Below are 19,549 nucleotides of genomic sequence, written 5' to 3'. Positions count from 1 at the left end.
ATATAGACCAGAAAGTTGAAGAGAAAGTCTATAGAAGAGAGTTGAGAGTTCAATTCGAGCACAATGAATCAGATGGAACACAACTACAAAATCAAGGACTACAAACGGTATGAGGAACCGAGTCCATACGTCCAAACTTTGTACGCCTTGAACTATCCTCAGAGCTACCCTAATAAGAAGGAACAGGACCGATTCTGCGACAGGTTCACGCAGATCCATTGGAAAAGCGAGGAAAGACCAGCAAACTTGCCCTCGCAGAGTAGTCAACTCCGTTACCTCAGGCAGGAAGGATACGGTGTTGTCTCCAACGAGACGGAAGAAAGACGAGACGAGCATTGGCATCGTCAGGAACATACTAGAGAAGTCGGAAGGAAAATCGATGTAGCAAGGGACGAGTTCGCGCGTCAGGTGGCTCGAGATAGGCCAAAATACCCGGACTATAGTCGTACTAAATCACAGCCACTTTATAAAATTGTTAGTTAGCTGGTAGGACTATGGTAGCATGCGACTGATGCGAGGGAGATATGCGAACAATTTGTAATTATAGTGCGAATGTAATGCAGGCTTGGCTGTGGTCTTCAGGTGAAATGTACGTGGAAATTGGAATGTCCACCAAGCGTGGACCAGTTCAGGCACCGTGCATCTTGAATTTATAATAAAACAATTTATAATAAAACAACTGAAGTGGAAGTAACAAGCAGCTCATATTGTTACTAGTGGACACGAGAGGTTTGATATTGCAACACATTAGACTAGTTCGCTTTTATTGCTGGTATCTAACTTTCAGGAATAGTTTGTGTTATGGCTGCTAAATATTATGGTTTGCACTTGTTCTGTACTAAAATTGCGTTTCAAGCTCCCGTAACATTATTGCCTACATTTTAAACCATTTTGAATAAAGTAAAGAAAATAATTAAATAATCAGTATTGGAACGTATAGTAATTATAAAATATAATATTGAAAAGTTGTAGCTATAAAGTCAATACACAATGCCTCTGTCAGTCAATTCTATCTTATTATTTATTGTACAAGATCTGATACATTTCAACATCTATCTTTTTTCCTTTCATTAACTCTTCAGAACCTGGCATAGCACAAAAAGGCAGTGCCAATTGTCTTATGAGGATGACCCGAACACAATGTAAAAATAGATCTTTCTTCCAACAGAATGCTTTTCTGATGCTCCCTTAAAACTGATGTTGTCAAGTCATTTCCCCAAAATCTGGTTCATCAAAATTCTCTCGTAAGCTTGCACCTTCAGGAGTTGACAAGATAATGAGATCATCTAGGAACCAATATTAATAGATAAACGAAGATTGATAATGTGTCTTAATATTTTGTGTTAGAAAAATAAATGTTTTACTCCTAGAATGAAGCAGTCCAACATTAAAAGTATTACTAGATTATGTTACAAGGTTGTACTATTTAAAGGGTTGGGTACAAGGTTGTACCCACTAGATTAAGGGTGGGGTATAAAGTGTATTAATGCTGATCTAAAAGCTATGAATTAATCATCCAATGAATTAATACTGAATCCAAAATGTTTTTGTAGCAGGTGTGATCCTCAAATTTCATCTTACATAATTGCTCAAACATTAGTAACCTACTACACAATAACATTGTGCTTAAAAAATACTGAGAAACGTTTTCCAAAACTGAAGCTTAAACTCATCTTTGTCATACCATAGAATATACATGGTTTGGAGACCACATAAAACTACAATACAACTCACTAACTCATACTTTTACAATTATCATAATTTAACATATTGGTAAATTTGGTTAAAATACAATATACATGAGACGAGAAAGCAACTACTTTTTGCATAAACCTGTCAGACAATAACATAGTTAATGAGTTATACATACAGTTACAATAACATAGTTATTTAGTCTCCAAACCATGTATTATCTATTAATTGTGGTCATACCCATAACAATGGATGAATATGATCTCCTTGTACCATCTTCATCATCATATGAAACATAATCTAACCGACCATGGACAAGAACACGAGAACTAAACAAAATTACCATAAAATAATCAGATTATACATTTCCAGTTTAACTTACATCATCACCTGATTTAATATAGTCAAACAATGAGCAATGAAATATAAAATTGTACCCTTTTGAAACCATGTCTTGAACTTTTTGTTGCAGATAAGGTCTGAAGACAGCTATATTATGCCATTGAGTCTTAGTCATAAGCTTGCTTTCTGATGGAAAAAAAGCATACATGACAGAAACATGCTAGGTAGGCAAGTATGAAGTTCCCCACTCAGTCTGGCAAAAAAAAAGCATTTTGGCTGCACAGTTGTCCTATGCATTTGCCAGTAGCTTCAGTACCTCCAAACTCATCCCTTGATTGGTACATTGTATTTGTGGCCAGTGAGAAACGCCACACATCACCCTTCCCTTTCTTTGGGTACTGTCCCACTCTTCCTAACAACTGCACAGAGTTAATGCCTGTAAATAAATAGATATTGTGTTAACTAAAATATGAAAAAAATATGCATAGGCACTGACAGGTAATAGTTTAATGTTGTCTGGATATTGCACAATCTGCCCTTATTAGTGTAAATCTACAATTTAAAAGATGTAACATGATTTTTTTGTCTCTGCTACATATTTTGTAGCTGCATCATTGCAATTGGCAATGCCACAAAAGTAATAGTTTATCCTTAAAGTCTGATAATAGATATTCAAAATCAAGAACAGTATTTATGTTCATGAATGTTAGAATCAACTGTTTTGTCTTAAAAGCACTTCCATTTCTTTAATTTAGGAATTGTGTAATTGTGTTTGGTAAATGTATACATGTTTCATCAACAGTAATAAAGCTAATTTGAATTACTAAATATTTCATAGTATTTTTCATACTATATGCTGAACAATACTTCAATATTACAATTTCACTGTATGACCCAGTATGTGGCGTTGTGACCAACATTTTGCCTAATAAACTATGTGAACTTTTACTTAAAGAAATGTACAAAATGGTACAAAGGTACAACGTATATTACAAGCACTAAAAAGCTATCACTCTCGGAACAACTATTTAATAAAGGTCGGCAGTCGCCAGTCGGCACACTTACATTTTTCCGGAGGACGAATTCTTTCTTCACAACGCACTAAACCACGGCAAACTTGCTAAAAGCACAAAACCATACCATACTTTAACATTATAAACCTTCGAACACAATTACTAAACGAGGAAGCTAGAAAATCTCACACACACAAACCTTCACTAAACCACTTCTGAAAACGGCCATCTTGAATATCACACGTGCTTTTTAAATTCTTGAATCTGCATTCAATTATTGGCAGCGGTATTTCAAGAGATGATCGCGCGTTCATTTTTAGCCAATCAGCGATCAGAAAAAAGGGTTGCCGAAATAGAAACCATTCATCGATTATATCTTTTGTTTATTCATTATGAAACTGGTCGAAATTTTGTAATCATGTTTCGTGATTAGAACAATAACTCTGACATAAATTTGAAACCGAAAAACAGCATATTTCACGAGATATTTGACAACTAGTCTCAGTCCTTTCCCGCCATTCTAGATCAGCTGGATTGAAATAACGTCAAACCAAGTATCGTCAAACCACGGTTAATTTAGTCAAACTAACCAAACTTTTTAAAACTACAAACCACACATACAGATAATATAGAAATGTCTGGTAACCGCTATGTTTCAGTGTAGTATGCGAATTCAATAATTACTCAGCAGCATGGAAAATATCAAGAAATGAAGAATCTGTACTAACTAATTAAATATGCCTTCGAAAAAGCCCGGAATAAATCAGTTCTGGTAACCACAGTTATGTCGGGATATAAAAAAGCATAGACCCGCTTGAGGACTTTAATGCATATTTTCTACACCTATATTTGATGGCTCACTTCATATTTAAATAGAGAAACATCTTTAAATTGCTATTTCCTCGTATTGCTCACCAGGTAAAAAAATAGGGATATCACTATGCACCGTAATCTGCCCCTTTAAAAAAACCTTCTCCCTTTAAAGCACTTGACTTCCTGATGACGAAAATAAGAAAATTATCGCCTAAAATTGCGATGCAAATGAACTGTTGTCAATGTCCGAACTGTTGCCAGTATTATTATCAATTGCGCTAGTCTGGCGTTTCAAGGATTGTTGGCAAAGGTAAAAAAATCTGCGGTTCTCTGAAGTATATATTATATATATATATATCGAGAATCGCAGTTATGTCCCAGATTTTTGTTTGTCTAGACTGTTCGCCTTGTTCGGTATACACTATAAAGACATGAAGCCCGCAAGGATACGAGTTATTCATGAATATCATGCAGTCCAACGCTATCCAACTCAAGCGGCAGACGTCAACGAAAATGCCGAATTGGTATATCCTAAGTCGTAACGGCAGAAACTAACCGCAAACAGGAATGTAATGTTCAAAAACAATGGCACGAAACGAATCTGGCGTAAACATGCGGCAATATTAAAGCGTTATTTAACGAATTTTCACCGACCCAACGGTTTACCGACAAACGGTAAGAGATGCATGAGGACTCAAAAGTCCTCAAGTGTTCAATGAGCCACACCTATCTATTTCAATGTTTTCACACGTGCACGAAGTCGTTTGTCTATACGTAAACACAAATTTAACTGTGCCGGAAATCCTAAATGATTTTGACTGTGGAATAGCCGATGTATATATTGTACATTGCAATGATTGCATGACCTGCAAGTAACTATATTGATTAAAAGAAGTCGTGGAATTCAAAGTTGGTGTCGCGGATGAAAGAGATATAGCAAGTTTTTTTTTACTTTAAGACAAATCGAAAGATAACAAGGGATTGGAAAGTAAAAAAAACATGCCGCAGTTAATGCACATCACGCGAGGTAAAAGACTTCGGCTACTTTCATTGGACAGTTTCTAGACTGCATATATATTGTGTTGCGAATATTAAATATTTTTGCGTTGTACTGGGAACTTATATCATTTAGTCAATATTATGTTGAACGATTGTGAATTATTAGATCCGCAGTTCAGAGTATATATCAAGTGAATTGCTGCTTTTAGCCGGTATGTATTAAAACTACAGCTATATATATAGATAATCCTATCAGAATGTATGCATTCAAGGCTATGAACATTGGTATAAATATTATACAGCTATTTCATAGAACCCCTGAGCTCCCGCTGTGGGCATTTTATAGCACGAGTTATTTGTGTTGAAAGTGCCTGTAGCCGCGAGAATAAAGATGAAAATATATATAGTTATACATAAATATATATACAATGTGATATGTCATGTAGCTAGAAAAGGTATTTTTATGAATTATTCCCTTCACCCGTGTAGATATCAGATGTTCAATAGATTCGATGAAGTATTGAATATATAAATACTGCCTTTGAAAATCAATTTTCCAAGCACGAATACGGGATACATTGAGGCAGGTCATTACATATAAATAAACCCCATGCACTTAATTAAAATCAATATGTGGAATTATAATCAATATGTGGAATTTCATAGTGAAGCATAGTGAAGCACTTGTCCAACCGAACTTGTTCGGTATGCATGATAAAAGCATAATCATATTCTCCATAAATTATACGTAATAATTTCAGTTGAAAGACATTATAGTGGCTTTCGGTTTTGTGACAGGTTGAAAACATATGTCTCAAGCCGTTACATGCATCATAAGTTCGTTAGATCTATGCATATACAAGTATAACTATGCGTCGAACAGGGCGCGGCGCGCTATATACTAGCTGTATGTGGATCTCAATGAAGAAAAATTAAAGGTGCTATCTGCAAGAACAATCTATATAATAGTTACTTGTTATAAATGTGTTATTTGTTATATTAGCGCCAATTTTTGCATAAATGTTTTCTATTTCACAGACGCAATAATTTAATGAAAATTGAATGGAACTACGATTTTTAGAAACGAATAACGCAACGTTTTGCACACTTTTACTGTTATTCTTTAGGCTAATTCACAATGGAATTACCTACAGCAGGACCTCATATAAGCAGGGGCCCGGAACTGAGTTAATAGTACGAAATCAGGACCGGCCCAAGGGGGGGGGGGCAGTTGGGGTAAGACACCTAGGGGGGGGGGTTGGGGGTGAGACATTACATGCATCATAATAGTAATTGATAATATTAAATTATGATAACATGTATAATTTAAAGCGATGCACGCTGACAAGTGAGGGAAGTATGAACCAGCTATACATGCAGCTAGCTAGACGAATTTAGGTAGATATGTAGCTATTAGTTGAATTAAAACAATTACGTTGTGAAATGTATAGTTATAGATGCTTTCGATAACCGCAGAGCTTTCGTTCCAACGCAACACTTAACCACCACATACACGTCATAGCATAAATCAAATGTCTGCCAATGAAATGACGCAGTTGGTGGGTGGTTTTGTTTGCCAAACGTACTGCACAATATCAAGATTTGAAATGTTTGAATAAAACCTACATTGGCATACAGCCCTGGGTAAACAATGATATAGATTCGTAAATCATTCGAACAATATAAAGCGAGCAAGAAAACAATCAAACATTTGAAGCATTTCCTTCCGGCAAGTAAAATTCGTCTAAAGAAAAACATTGTTTATTCGTAGCCAACTATATTCAATCGTCCGTGCATGTAATTAGAATCTCGGGGTACCACGGCTATAAAAAATCTAAACAAGACCAGCACAAGCAACAGCAAAATGATACTTAAAACCAATACCAGCATAATGGTCACGAATTTTGGGCCATTGCATGTTCATCTACCAGCAACCAGGCACGACAGTATAGGCAAATGGCCAAGATTTTCTCCTGGGTTTGGGAAAAAAGTAAATTTAAATCTCTGGAGGAATATTAATTTTTAAGCGCGAACGTGCACGCCTTTACAATTAGTCCGTATAAAACAAATAAAAACCGAAGTTGTAACGTACGAAAATAATCCTGCAACTGCATAATTTGATGAACTGAATCTCAGTCGTGAACAATTACACGCTACAAACGTCAAACGTCCAACTTACAAACGCTTAAATAGGGTTTCACAAATTACCATTGAAAGCTAAAATTCTGTCATTAAAAAATTGAGGTTGGTAAACATGTGCCACAAACAAACTATTGGGAAAGCACATCAAAATTCATTAATAAAGACACATGTAGATTATCTGCACCCATTATCCTCTAACAATGAGGTGAAACAAAGTCTTGAAGATGAGTTTGATGAATGACCAGATTAAATAACCGACATGCAGAGAGATATTAATAATGCAACGGAGCTCAAAAGATAACATCACTTGACAATTTAATCTTGTGAAAATTGAGGCTTTGTGTTGTCCTGTTTGGCTGGATAGATGTTAAACAAATCGCTTGGGGCTCCTAAGCCTCGTACTAGAAATGAGAAAGCAACTTCTGATGGTCTTTACAAACTGTTCTTTACAGGTTTGTACATTGGTCATTGGTGCCTATTTCATCTGTAATATCTTGCTTTGAGGATATAGTATTGTGTTCGCATGCAGGTTTGCTTAATTCATTTAAATATTATGCAGCATTACATGTACAAAGGTCCCTAGAAACACGATCGATGTTGAACCCAAAAATTTAATCCTTTAGTCCTGACCAAACTAGGAGAATGTGATGATCTCCAAGCAATAACATTACAGCCAACCAGGTAGAGAGTTGTTTTCATAGTGAGATTTACCTTGTTTTAGACGTCGAACTTTTCCTGTGCCGAAACCACTGACCTATACTAGATATAGGTCAGTGGCCGAAACGAATGCAAATAAACTTAAACAAAGACTCAAACTGATTAGGTTCGGCTCAAGAACGTTCGACGTCTGAAAACTGGCCTATGGTTATGTAGTAAAGTAAAAATTCCCACAAGGCGAGTTAAACCATTGTGCGTTGTTCTTGGCAAGATTTGCAAATTATGTATTGAAAATATTTTAAGCAATCTTCCAGAAGTTGCATCTCTAATAAAGATCAAAATATCCAAGTGATGTTCACACCGATGAAATTAGGACTGGAACTGAACCATTTTATCACATTTCAGGTTACTGAAACGGGCTATAGCTAGAGAAACGGCGACGATATGCGATCAGAATATGAAGAATCCCAACTCGGGGACTCGCAAGTCATAACAAGCTTAATATCATTTACGCTAATGTTATCGACTGTCGTCTTCCTTGGTGCCGTGTGTCGCTTCTTGAAGAAATGTTGCGCAAGGTTTTCTAAAATTAGAGAAGCAGACGATGACGTCACCGTCTTGATAAAAGCACGACGAACTTCCGAATTACGAAAGAGTCATTCGCTACCTAGAATTAGTACCCAGGACTACGCAATTGTACACCAAGAAGAGATTCCGTTCGGAACCGAGGAGACTCCGGTGCAGCCGAATATCGGTGGAATAAAGAACGAATTTTTTTTACGTCCGAGGGCGCCCACAGATCCTGAAGCTTTTAGAAAGGTACGGCCAGTTTTCTAACTAGTGCACTTCCGTATAGTATCACCATGGACTCGACAGCTCGACTAAATTGCTCAATTTATCTTTGATAAGTTCAGTATTACCATACTTATACTTCGATTTACTGCTTCATCAAATTGCGGGCAATTAAATCGTTGTTAAATTCATCATTGATTGGCCAATCCTGTACGCAGTTCCAAGTTAACTACATTTGGATTTGATTTGGATAATTTTTCACCGATTCAGTGCAGTGACACTTTTCCTACGGCTAGGGACGACACGACACGGCTCTGCCTTCAAGTAAAACTTAAGCTGAAGGAGAACGTCAATTAAAACTACCCGGAACGAAGATAACTGCTTTGTTTCCGACTCAGGCTGAATTAATATCGCCATAAACGTGGTGTTTTACAAACCATTTAGGTATCACGACAAATCTCCGCCCCAGCTTCTTCAGTGCCGTATGGCCTGGCAAAAGGACAGACATCCCCTCTATCTCAGAGACTCCCAACGAGAAGTTGGTCATCGCATCCTACTATAGAAACGAAAGACCTGGAACCTGAACTGTATAAAAAAGAAGCATTGTTCCAAAAATTCCAAACTTCATCCAGAAACAAATGTGGTACTTTGGACACGGAGATCTACTATGATCCCAAAGACTTAAAACTTGAGGTATATAGAAGCTATATAGTAACTGGTGTTCATGCATGATGACATTTTTGGTAGTAGTATAGCTGAAGTTGGGAATAATGATAAATTGGAAGCAGTTTGAGATACTGGCTACGTGGTCATTCAGTGAATTCTATTGTTTCCTGCTAATGTACCTCCTACGTTGTTTTGCTCAAAACGCAAAACACTCTTTAAAATTATTACAATATTAAAACAGTTATGTTCCTGAGGTTTTCGCCCTTCTCTCAACCCTACTATTATGATATAACGCTCATTAATCCATCCTCTTAGGTCACAATAAGCTCAATCCACCAACTGCTGCTGCAGAAACATGCAGACGAAACGAACACCTTTGTGAGCGTCAAGAAGATACCGGACTCAAAAAGACAAACACGCCGGACTAGTGTCCACAAGAACGCGGTCGATCCGGTCTACGACGATACGTTCACCTTCTACATAGAGCCGAGGGATGACATCTCAAGTCACGTGCTAATATATGGTCTTAATCATATGGATAAGTTTTCCACAAGTTATTTACGTGGCGAAGCGTGTTTGCCTCTTTCTCAAATTAATCTGAATTCCAGGCGCAGAGTTAGCATACCGTTTGTAGAAATAAAGGTGGGTTTCACATTGTACGATTCCAGGACAATTTAAAATAAGTTTTAATAGGTCGTGCTGGATGATCTATGGTGAACGAATTCTTCTCCATTTCGAAGTTTTTTCCCCACGTATGTTTTTTCTCTACTGCATTGCACGTTTTCTATGCGTGCACTATTTCGATCTTATCAGTGCACGCCAGAGCGAGAGTGGCCTTAAGATAACCAGTTCCACGAAGTTAGCGAGTAATTCAAGATGTTCGCGACCGACTGCCGAATGCAATTTTTCCCTTCTGTTTTTTTGCGAAAACTCTCTGCTTTCTTTTACATTTACAGATCATTCGGCATTCCAAATAATTTTATGCATGGGATTTTTTTTTGTTCTGCAAAGTTCTCCTCGTGTAGTCTAATTGGTTGTTTACAAAACCATTCTCCAATTATCAAGTAAAGTTCCATAGTCAGTTTCAGTCACTGGGCTATACTATACTTTTCTAGTACAGTAGTCTATATATAAGCAGGAGTCTCAGTGGTTTCTGTGTCAATATTATCTCGTAGTCAACTTCCTTTTGATGAAAAGCACACCATTGCATGGCAATCTTGTTTGTCTCCATCGAAGCACTAAAAGATCAATAGAACTGACACTGCCACCTTTCCACAGCGTCCCTTTTTGTCGACAATGTATCCGGTTTATCGCGCTGGTGTCGCTGGTTGTATCCTGGTGTCTCTCAAATACGAACCCTGGAAAGAGAGCATTATTGTCCATCCGCTTCGGGTGACACAAGTGCCCAAGAAACGTCATGTAGGATATGGTAAGTAGAGTCCGGAAGGGGATGAGCAAGCAAAGAAAGACGGAATGATTGAAGGAGAAAGGGGGAAGGGGGGAAAGGGAGAGAGGAGGTCGAAGCTGGGGAAAGGTAAGGATTTGACAACGAATTTATAATCGCAATCATACAAAGGTAATTCTTCAATAAGCTTCGCATTATAACTATAAGGGCGGATTTCAACGTACATGCACGCAAGTAAACGTTCAAAACTTTCTGTTGTTATAAATTAATTTACACAAGAAAAACACACAAAAAACTGTATATCCGTTGAACCTTGGCAATTCAAGCGTATATCCACTGATCTTTCAGGTAGAAACGTCTATGTCAAAGTGGATCTCCGGCGCAAAGGAGGGGAGCGAATTACAAAAGCAAAAACAAGCCTTGTCGAAATGGAGCCAATGTCAAGGCATGAAAACGATTCTTACCAGGCGACTTTCGGCGAAAAGCTAACGTTAGAATACAAACCATTTTTGCCGGAAACAACTGAGATTCACATCTCGTTGAATCACTATCTGTTTCTAAAAAGTAGTTTTATCATAGGTCAGCTGCAAATGTCGTGTACGCAGCCTGGCTACGAGTCTATGCACTTTCAAAACATGATAGATTCTCCGGGAGAGGAAATTCCCGTGTGGTACGAATTGCGGGGGTTCACAAATCCGACGGCTACGGAAGACGTCAGATAATAGCACAGCACTATAGCCTTCGCACACGCGGAAAGAAAAAATACGTATTTTATACAGCAAAATGTTTTAGTCGTCTGACATCCCAACAACGTACTGTAAGCTATAATAGTATATATATAAGATGCAAAACTATTTGTAAATTACATTAGTTAGAGAACTTAGTTCACATAAATATAAAATAAAAATCACTAGAGGGTGGAAAAGTGTGTAGTAGGATGCATTTGCTGAAAGCAGTCTTTTTGGGGTGCCCTATATACATGTACCATACATTCAAAAATTTTAAGACCACAGAAGGCGGAGACCGCAATGCAAATTTTCCACTTTAAAAACAGTGATCATGCATATTAATAATTAAAATGCTCAGAAACATATTTTCAGTTATTTCGAAGGCATATCAATCACGATTACTATTTCATGGACATGTTTACTTAAATTTAAATTCTAAAAATTAACGCGGCGCGTTGCCTTCGAATGATCAAAGTTACCGCTGTTTTTGTCAAAATCAAAAATTGCATCGCGTAGGCGAATTGCGTCCGGCGTGTGCGCATGTGTTTCAACTTGAACGTCGATGATGTTTGTAGTGAGAATTCGAAAGTTTTAATTAGCTACAAGCGTTATAACTGCATGTTTAACTGATTTGATTGGCCGATCACATTAAATCTGACTACGTTTGTGGTTGTATGAAGTCTTGTCACTTGTGTACAAGGAACTGCATCAGATTTCGTTCTGAGTATTTAGGAAGGCGTGAGAACAAATTAGGCCCTGAAGCAGATGTGAGAAATCCTTTTATTTTATTCCTAGGTTAAAAAAACACGCGGTGGACGAACTTCAGAAACATTTACCTGGCGGATTAAATCGGTTCTTAGCATGAATTTGTAAAAAAAAACATTAAAAACTCTCCGTTGTACTTGTAGCTACACAAATTTTCATTATGGATACGTCACGATATTAAACAAAATGAATATATTGAAGTGGAATCTTCAACGACATCAAAACAGTGAACTTTAATATCTCAATTGCTATAAAAGCCTGAAAAGCTCAATATCTTCACATTCCCAGCGACTTACAACGCTATTACCACAGCGTCTTGTTGCTATATAACTTGGCTGAATTAATAGTACCATAGAGTACGGTAAAGTTGGCGTTATGCAGCAAAAATATTCGATTTTATACGCGCGTTACTATCAAAATTGATCTTTCTGTATATTGCTATTTACTATATAAAGTATATATAGTCATGCCAACTTTGTCTTTGATACAAATGAAAGTTGAAAAGAATCTTATCAAAAATTTTTAATCGCCTTTATGCCGTGTATCATTAAAATGTGTTTTGAAACTTTCCTAAGTAAACATGAAATCATATTCAACCGCCCCCCCCAAAGTTATTAATTTAATAAAATTTTTGTTTCTTCTTCGGGAGTTTCCATGCACCGCCAACCGCTTCAAGCCCTTATATAGCGAAATTTCAGTTAAAATGCGTGAAATTTTAACTGGAGTTCGCTGAAAAAACGCTAACATGCAAGACTATGGTCATGATACTTGCGGAAAACATCAATTATGGATAGTCTCTGTAGTGCTAAAAGCTGTGTCAATACACCAATTTTTATCATCATTGAACTCGTTCATATATAAAATAACGTATTGTTTTTGCATGCAACATGAACAATAAATAAAACACCATTTAAACACACAACTGATCCAAGCGTGATTGCCAAGTAGTCTTCCACTTTACTATGTATACTAGGTTCAGAATTTATGGGTTGTTAACCTATAGGCCTTAACAGGCGTAAAATGATTTTGGAATATTGAAATGAGTATATAGCATGATCCTGACGGTTGTGTAGACCCCAACAATAGCATTTTGCAAACACATATTGCATAACCAACTGGGCAAACAAAGAAACTCAGAGCAGAGGTGGATATGTTAGCGGATTGCCCGGATTCGGGCCAAAATTCGGTTTTGGTCAGTTTTAGGGAGATTCTTCAAGTGCGTTGGTAATTCTATGGGGAACCCTTCAGTTTATTAATCTTCCTATAACAAAGCATATCGAAAATTCAAACGTCAACAACAGTATTTTTTTCATGTGCATGGATTGACGGTTTAACTGGAAATTAGAGCGGGCCGGCAGTTTTCTAAAACCCTATACCCCACCCTCTCCCCCACACATGCACGCTATTCGAGAAAGTAACACAACAGGATGGTTAAATGTTAATTGAAAATCGCGTGTATAACTATATTTCCATGATATTATCTTTTTAATTTTATTGTATTTTCGAGCTATGATGCAAAACATACGCCGCCTGATTTAATAGAAATAATCACATTCCGTCGGCTTTTTTTTTACTGATTGTCCATTATACAGATCCAATATACACATACAAAATCGATAACTAATATATTTTTCGGAATTTGAGCTTGTTTCTCGCGATGAATCAACACAAATTTTCCAAAGACAAACCGATCCATATAATTGCATGCCCAGATATAAAAACAAAACGTCTTAACTTTTCTTGCTAAGAGCTTTGTCATGCACAAGAGCTACTAATGTTTTAATTTCAAGGAAACACTCCTCACGAGGACTATTCAATAGTTCGAAAGACCGAGAAGCCTTTTTTAGTCATTTGCATATAGTTACAAATGCATTTAGGCATTCATTTGATCGACCTAGTTGTTTTGGACTATATTTCTTAAGTTGTCAAGCTATACCACGTCTATATATAGTAAAATTACCCAAGGTTCTCGAAACGTATCTCATTTCCACGTGTCTTTGTTACAAAAACCTAGTTACACGTTAATATCTGGCTCATTCATCTCTTATCTGCGCACGCTAGTCTTGGTCCACCAATAAGGAACGGCCACAAATTAAAAATTCGTTTTTTCTTTTGCAGCTGCTTTATTCAAAATAACCGTATATTTATAAGCGAACAATTTGCATCGCATTGCCTCACACGACAGAGAGGCAATCAAAAATTTCGCCTCGAATTTATTGTAATGCTAATAGCTGACGAGTACGAAATTTTTCATGCCATTCTGGTAGTCCTAACGACAGCCGGCCTGCTCTGTGTGCATGTGTAGCGACGAAACACAATACGGCAAGTGAATTTTGTTTCCCGCTCGCGAGGATCAAAAGGCGAAACTCGAAGCGCTTCTAATAAAATATTAAAAGGGTTTTCGCATGAATTTCGGTCGGTTCGCGAAGCGAGCAACGGTGACACTAATTTGATAAAGTGAGTTTTAAATTTTTAAACTACAGACAGACGGACGACGGATATGTTGGGAAAGTAAAGTTATACATGTAAAGAATTCAAGTTGTCAAGAGATAGATTATCATATAGCGGGATTGTGAAAATATACAAGGGTAACGACCAGCCTGTGAACATCGCTTTGGTTTCGCCATTGCTGTTGGCATTGCTGTTTTGTAGCTGAAAATCTGGAAACTACCCATGGAATTTTTCGAAGGGAATCGTTTTAAAATTTCGTCAAAATTCACGCAAAACTCGCGCCTAGACAAACGGGAATAGGAGAATATACAGGCCGAATAAAGGTTCGATTAAAGTAAGCACTAAAGAGTTATATTCTAATATGCAAATTTGTGTGTATTACAACAAGTAGTGTATATATGTGTGTGTGGGTGTTGAAAAAATGCAAAAGTAAAATAACACAAAATTCAGACAATTTTCATTTTCATCATAGCGATTGATTCCTAGCGAATGAGCGTGGGCTGAGAAGATATTTTGACCGTATGTGTTTCGCGAGGAAGAATTTAATTTAAGTTGTTCTAAAAACACGCTATGTGTATATATGTCTTGAAATTCAATCAATACTCCATACGTGGCATTTGTGGATTATACAGTACGTACAGGTACACGCAAGTACACACAGGTTGCATGCGCATTTGTTTAAAATGTAAAAAAATTAAAAAAAAACATCCGGCTTAAATTTATTTCATCACGCAACTGAGTTTGTGAAAATTGTTGAACAGTCTACACATAAAAAGCTATCTAAATAGTTCAGTTCAGTATAATATAGTGCATGGTTATTTTATTCTATAAACAGCCATAAATTCGAATTTCTACTTTTTATTACAGTGGCGCCTGCAATGCAAAACAAAATATTCCAAGGTATCATCTTTGGCGTTTCTGGTCTTATTTCGTTCGCATTTTTGGTAGTGCTATGCAAATGGTGTCACATGCTCCAAGCGCGACGCCGGCGAGAGCAGCAGAACAACAGTAAGGATTATCAAACATACCAGGTCACCCAAGCAATTCCTGGCCGTCAACTATACGGGAGCGGGCAATGTGTACAACCAGGACTCGCGGGAGACGTGGAGCTCGCGCGAGAGCTACGGGATGGGGCCTTAGACTTCGAGTACACCCTGGAACCGAATGTACCATTAGGGAAAATACAGTTATCCATTCTGTATGAAATTGAAGTTCGAAAATTGAATGTTTTGCTGCTTCAAGCCAAAGGTTAGTTATATACGCTCTTTTCCAAGTCTGGAAGCTATCTAAAAATATGCTTCAAAATGACAAACAAACGTTGACCGCTCCTTCGTAAGGCTGGATTCCAGTCAGGAAAATTATCCTACGGGGGCCGGATCGGAAAGTATGGTTTTAGGACGATTAGTTTTGGTTGAGAATATAAGGATAAAAGAAACTTTTCTGTCCGATACGGTCCGGAGGATAATCAGTTTCTGACTGGAAACCAGCCTTTAATGACAAAAAATTCTCGACGTTCAACCTATGGGTCTTCCGTCCTTGTCGTGAAAGTTAGTGGAATCAATATATTTTGTATTTTACGTAATAATATAACTGATGAGAAGCGATGTTGCGACGCTGCTTCTTGCTTATATTGGAACGTATTTATTGCACCTCAACTTAAGTTTTCATCTGCCTAATTGAAAAGTCTTCAAGCTCAGGAAAGTTATTCAAAAAAGGAAGCATCGCGCTCTTGACTAACTTACAGTAGCAGGTGCAAATTTAATCTTCCATTTAAAATTGCACGTTATATCGAGGGGCACCACGAACAGGAAAATTGAGGCCAGGTGTTTTGTGCGTTTCCCCCTTTTATCACGAGAACGCGTGATAAAAAATACACGAAGTTTTGCATGGGTGGAAAAATTCATCTCGTAGGCATTGACGTTTTTTCTTCATTTGAATCCAATTTTCCTGTGCACTAGACGTTAACGTATTTCACAACTCGAACAGAACTATATCGAAGTATATAGTAAGAACAGAAAGGTTTTGCGAAATATAAGAGAAAACATACTCCGAAAATAAACATCTTGTAAACCCAAGATATGAGTTGACAAACCTGATTTGACAATGACTTTGAAATAGAGTCGAAATATCACCTTGAATATTGTGTCTTGTTTTTAACAACTCATATCTTGGGTTTACAAGATGTCTATTTTCGGAGCATGTTTTCTCTTATATTTCGCAAAACTGTCTGCTAGAAAGGTTTCCACCACAGCAAAGCACCTTACTCAGTAGCACGATTAACCGGCGTTACATAGCGGTTAAACCTGCTTTCCATCAAGTGGTAATTGTCGCGAACAAGTCTTTTTCACCGATAAGAAATAGTCCAGACGTAAATTTGTCTTTATTTTTGTATTCAAATCGGTCATTGTTGATTGCACACACGTAGAAATATTCACATCACATCAGCCACCTTGACATGTTTACGACACTCACGACTAAATGGAAACTAGAATTAGCGTACTCTGAGAAACAGATTGGCCTCACAAGTTCTTTAAAAACCTCGACCACGAATTCACACCTATCCTTCCCGCTGCAGGTATAGTTTGTCAAACTCAAAGAAACAGTGCAAACCTTTACGCAAAAGTCCTGCTCACGAAGGATACCGAAGGCACAAAGTTAACGAGCGACCGGTGTACGAAGATTCAACGGATGTCGCCCGAACCTCAGTTTCATGAGGAATTTTCCTTCTGTGTTAACGAAAGAGAGATCGGATATGCAACGATACAGGTAGATTAGTAAACCTTGTTAGCATAAAATAAGTCTTTGTGCTCCCGCATTTAAGTTCGTTATATTCGCTTTTACGAAATGAACTTAATCAAGTTTTACCATAAACTACACAAACTAACTCATTTTTTCCAATTATATTTATGTTAGTTGTATTAACTACTCGTTCTCGTAGGAAGTAGGTCATAGTAACTATATTTACACTCCTTGAACGTCTTAAATTTTCTCACATCTATTCACATTCACCAATCAGGTTTGTCTTTATGAAATTGATGCATTCTCGAAAAGCCACGAACTTGGTCAGATCCAAATTGACATGAAAGACGTGGACATAACGCAGAGGATGACGGGATGGTTTGATTTGTACGAAGAAGAGGAAGAGGTCTGAGAATATTCAATTTAGTTTGCAATCCAGTTAAAAGTTTGGAACATATTTGTCTGAAATAGCTTCGAGAGTTCTTATAAAGCTTCTGCATGACATAATGTTGTTTTATTATAGAAGCGACCAACCTCTGGAGATCTTTTGTTATCATTAAATTACTTCCCAACCGCTGGTCGATTGACAGTCGTTATCATGAGGGCACGTGATCTGAAAATTGAACACAAAACTGGAGCTTGGGGTAAATCAGTGCATGACTTCATATATCTTTCCAGTTTAAAATAAAATCACACAAAATAGAACATTTTGATTCGTTCCTGAGCATCGGGCAATCAGCTGTACTTACTGCTACGTTTCGGCAGGAAATTCTATATTTTAGATTTTCTTGACCTTTATTCAATATTTTACTTGTACCAGGACTTTCGTTTACCTTTTTAGCCTTTCTTAGTTCCTCCATGGAGGGCAGTTTAGTTTCGCATTTTTTTAATTGTACTGCAGTACAATCAAAGGTGGGGTACCGTCCGTATGTTAACAAACGCTTCGTTAACATTTAAATGAATAAGAAAGAGAGTTTATGTTTATGCGAAATTTGAGCAATTTTGAAACAAGTAGACTATACCCATTGTTAAGAGCAGAACCGATGCACGCAAAAGCGACTGTAACCCGCCTTTATTGACAGTAACTGTACTCCTCTCAACTAATCAGCATCAAGTAAGCAAGTATTTATCATGCAATTTATCTTCGTTTATATTTTATAGGCGTATTTGTCAAAGTTATTTTCTTATACAATCAAAAACGAGTCAGCAAGAAAAAGACAGTGGTCGTTCGTAAAACAGAGAACCCGATTTACAACGAAGCATTCGTTTTCAAAGTCCCTAAGCAGGCAATGGCTTACACCTCATTTAAAATACTGGTTGTCAACAGGACATCGTATGGACGAGACGAGGCACTTGGGGATATTACAATAGGTCCCCAGGAGTACAAAGATGGCCTCTTACATTGGAATAAAATGTTAATGGAGTTGCGCAAGCCGGTGGCAATGTGGCATCCTATAATAATGAATTGAAGTGAAGAAGCTATTCCAGATCATTCACTGACTGATTTTAAGGCTATGTGTACGTTGAAACCTTGCAATTACCTCTTTAAAACAATATTTCAAACTTCCAGATACAAACTGCGACTGAGCTTTATGGCCGAACAAATTCAACAAACTTCATTCAATTTAAAATTACGCAATGCTGGCCATTGCTTAAATGTGTATACGTCTTGTTATATATTGTTAAATTTTCAATAATTGTATCAATTTCAAATGATTGCATGTTGCATCTCGTTACAGACTACCATGCCTTTCTCTTTTTGTTCGTGACTGTGTTTTCAGATACAACGGACCAAACCGCTTGTTATACGAAAACGTCTTTCGCTGAAGCTGGCCTCCCTTTCACGTATTTCACCATGCATATGTTTTTTAGGTTAGGTTTAAAATCAAGTTCGCCATGCAAACGACGAGCAGCTTCTTGGCCCGTTTCGTTTATAAAGGTTTAGTTTACTTTCGATATACAAGAAACCTAACACTTGTCGTGAATTACTGTCATTTGTTATGTTTTTCTTAAACAGTTTCCGGCTTTACCCGTAAGGCAACGCGAGGCTTGAAGTTTAATTGATCAACTTTTTGCAACAAATCTAAAAACGCATCCTTCGCTACGCCTCCCTTTCAAAAATAACAAGTGTCAAAATTTAAATTTAAAAACGGCTACCAATAAATGGAAAATCACTACAAAAAAACCAAACAATTCACAGTAATCCAAAAGCTAGGAGGTGGAAGCGTTCTGAAGTGTTTTGACTGGGCTGTAAGATCAGTATAGACTCCGAATAAACAATATCAATGGTTAAAGTTTACAATAAATACAGCTACTTGCATGTAAACAATGTGAAATAATGGCAG

General features: G+C 37.2%; 3 protein-coding genes across 9 annotated transcripts; 2 read left to right on the top strand and 1 right to left on the bottom strand.

The window, feature by feature from the left end:
* Nucleotides 1–935: 935 nt before the first annotated feature.
* On the bottom strand, nucleotides 936–3,296 carry LOC114520891 (single-stranded DNA-binding protein, mitochondrial-like). The gene is made up of 6 exons (XM_028541234.1): nucleotides 3,247–3,296; nucleotides 3,100–3,154; nucleotides 2,351–2,470; nucleotides 2,130–2,220; nucleotides 1,933–2,021; nucleotides 936–1,286 (listed from the first exon to the last, which is right to left on the bottom strand). Exons 1-6 carry the CDS (start codon nucleotides 3,274–3,276, stop codon nucleotides 1,204–1,206), a joined length of 468 nt encoding a protein of 155 aa, XP_028397035.1. The 5' UTR covers nucleotides 3,277–3,296; the 3' UTR covers nucleotides 936–1,203.
* Nucleotides 3,297–4,978: 1,682 nt separating this feature from the next.
* LOC114520971 (synaptotagmin-4-like) lies at nucleotides 4,979–12,060 on the top strand. Of its 6 annotated transcripts, XM_028541339.1 has the most exons (8): nucleotides 4,991–5,071; nucleotides 7,454–7,530; nucleotides 7,625–7,682; nucleotides 8,064–8,477; nucleotides 8,895–9,143; nucleotides 9,432–9,758; nucleotides 10,395–10,545; nucleotides 10,870–12,060. In XM_028541339.1, exons 4-8 carry the CDS (start codon nucleotides 8,103–8,105, stop codon nucleotides 11,241–11,243), a joined length of 1,476 nt encoding a protein of 491 aa, XP_028397140.1. In that variant the 5' UTR covers nucleotides 4,991–5,071; nucleotides 7,454–7,530; nucleotides 7,625–7,682; nucleotides 8,064–8,102; the 3' UTR covers nucleotides 11,244–12,060. The 6 variants fall into 6 exon arrangements, with proteins under 6 accessions (XP_028397139.1, XP_028397140.1, XP_028397138.1 ...); XM_028541337.1 differs by having other exon boundaries at nucleotides 7,454–7,682; XM_028541341.1 differs by lacking the exon at nucleotides 7,454–7,530 and having other exon boundaries at nucleotides 4,993–5,071.
* Nucleotides 12,061–14,177: 2,117 nt separating this feature from the next.
* LOC114520974 (synaptotagmin-B-like) lies at nucleotides 14,178–18,941 on the top strand. Of its 2 annotated transcripts, none has more exons than XM_028541349.1 (6): nucleotides 14,178–14,799; nucleotides 15,333–15,713; nucleotides 17,041–17,231; nucleotides 17,482–17,610; nucleotides 17,728–17,848; nucleotides 18,366–18,941. In XM_028541349.1, coding segments are annotated over exons 1-6 (1,131 nt in total). In that variant the 5' UTR covers nucleotides 14,178–14,798; the 3' UTR covers nucleotides 18,674–18,941. The 2 variants fall into 2 exon arrangements, with proteins under 2 accessions (XP_028397150.1, XP_028397151.1); XM_028541350.1 differs by having other exon boundaries at nucleotides 14,178–14,788; nucleotides 18,366–18,940.
* Nucleotides 18,942–19,549: the final 608 nt, after the last annotated feature.

Source organism: Dendronephthya gigantea, unplaced genomic scaffold, assembly GCF_004324835.1.
Source record: "Dendronephthya gigantea isolate DGI-Jeju-01 unplaced genomic scaffold, DenGig_1.0 000018F, whole genome shotgun sequence".
Lineage (NCBI taxonomy): Eukaryota > Metazoa > Cnidaria > Anthozoa > Malacalcyonacea > Nephtheidae > Dendronephthya > Dendronephthya gigantea.
The sequence above is the reverse complement of the archived record's forward strand: the minus strand, read 5'-3'. Positions and strand labels throughout refer to the sequence as shown.

Excerpts from the sequence above, each read along its gene's own strand:
- LOC114520891 (XM_028541234.1), bottom strand. The coding sequence starts at position 3,276 with ATGGCCGTTTTCAGAAGTGGTTTAGTGAAG. Across the intron at positions 2,471-3,099 it reads AATTCGTCCTCCGGAAAAAT|GCATTAACTCTGTGCAGTTG; the intron begins GTAAGTGTGCCG and ends ATTTATTTACAG. Across the intron at positions 2,022-2,129 it reads CAAGACATGGTTTCAAAAGG|TTCTCGTGTTCTTGTCCATG; the intron begins GTACAATTTTAT and ends AATTTTGTTTAG.
- LOC114520971 (XM_028541338.1), top strand. The coding sequence starts at position 8,103 with ATGCGATCAGAATATGAAGAATCCCAACTCGGGGACTCGCAAGTCATA. Across the intron at positions 9,759-10,394 it reads TACCGTTTGTAGAAATAAAG|CGTCCCTTTTTGTCGACAAT; the intron begins GTGGGTTTCACA and ends ACCTTTCCACAG. Across the intron at positions 10,546-10,869 it reads GAAACGTCATGTAGGATATG|GTAGAAACGTCTATGTCAAA; the intron begins GTAAGTAGAGTC and ends CTGATCTTTCAG.
- LOC114520974 (XM_028541349.1), top strand. Across the intron at positions 15,714-17,040 it reads TTTGCTGCTTCAAGCCAAAG|GTATAGTTTGTCAAACTCAA; the intron begins GTTAGTTATATA and ends TTCCCGCTGCAG. Across the intron at positions 17,611-17,727 it reads TGTACGAAGAAGAGGAAGAG|AAGCGACCAACCTCTGGAGA; the intron begins GTCTGAGAATAT and ends GTTTTATTATAG.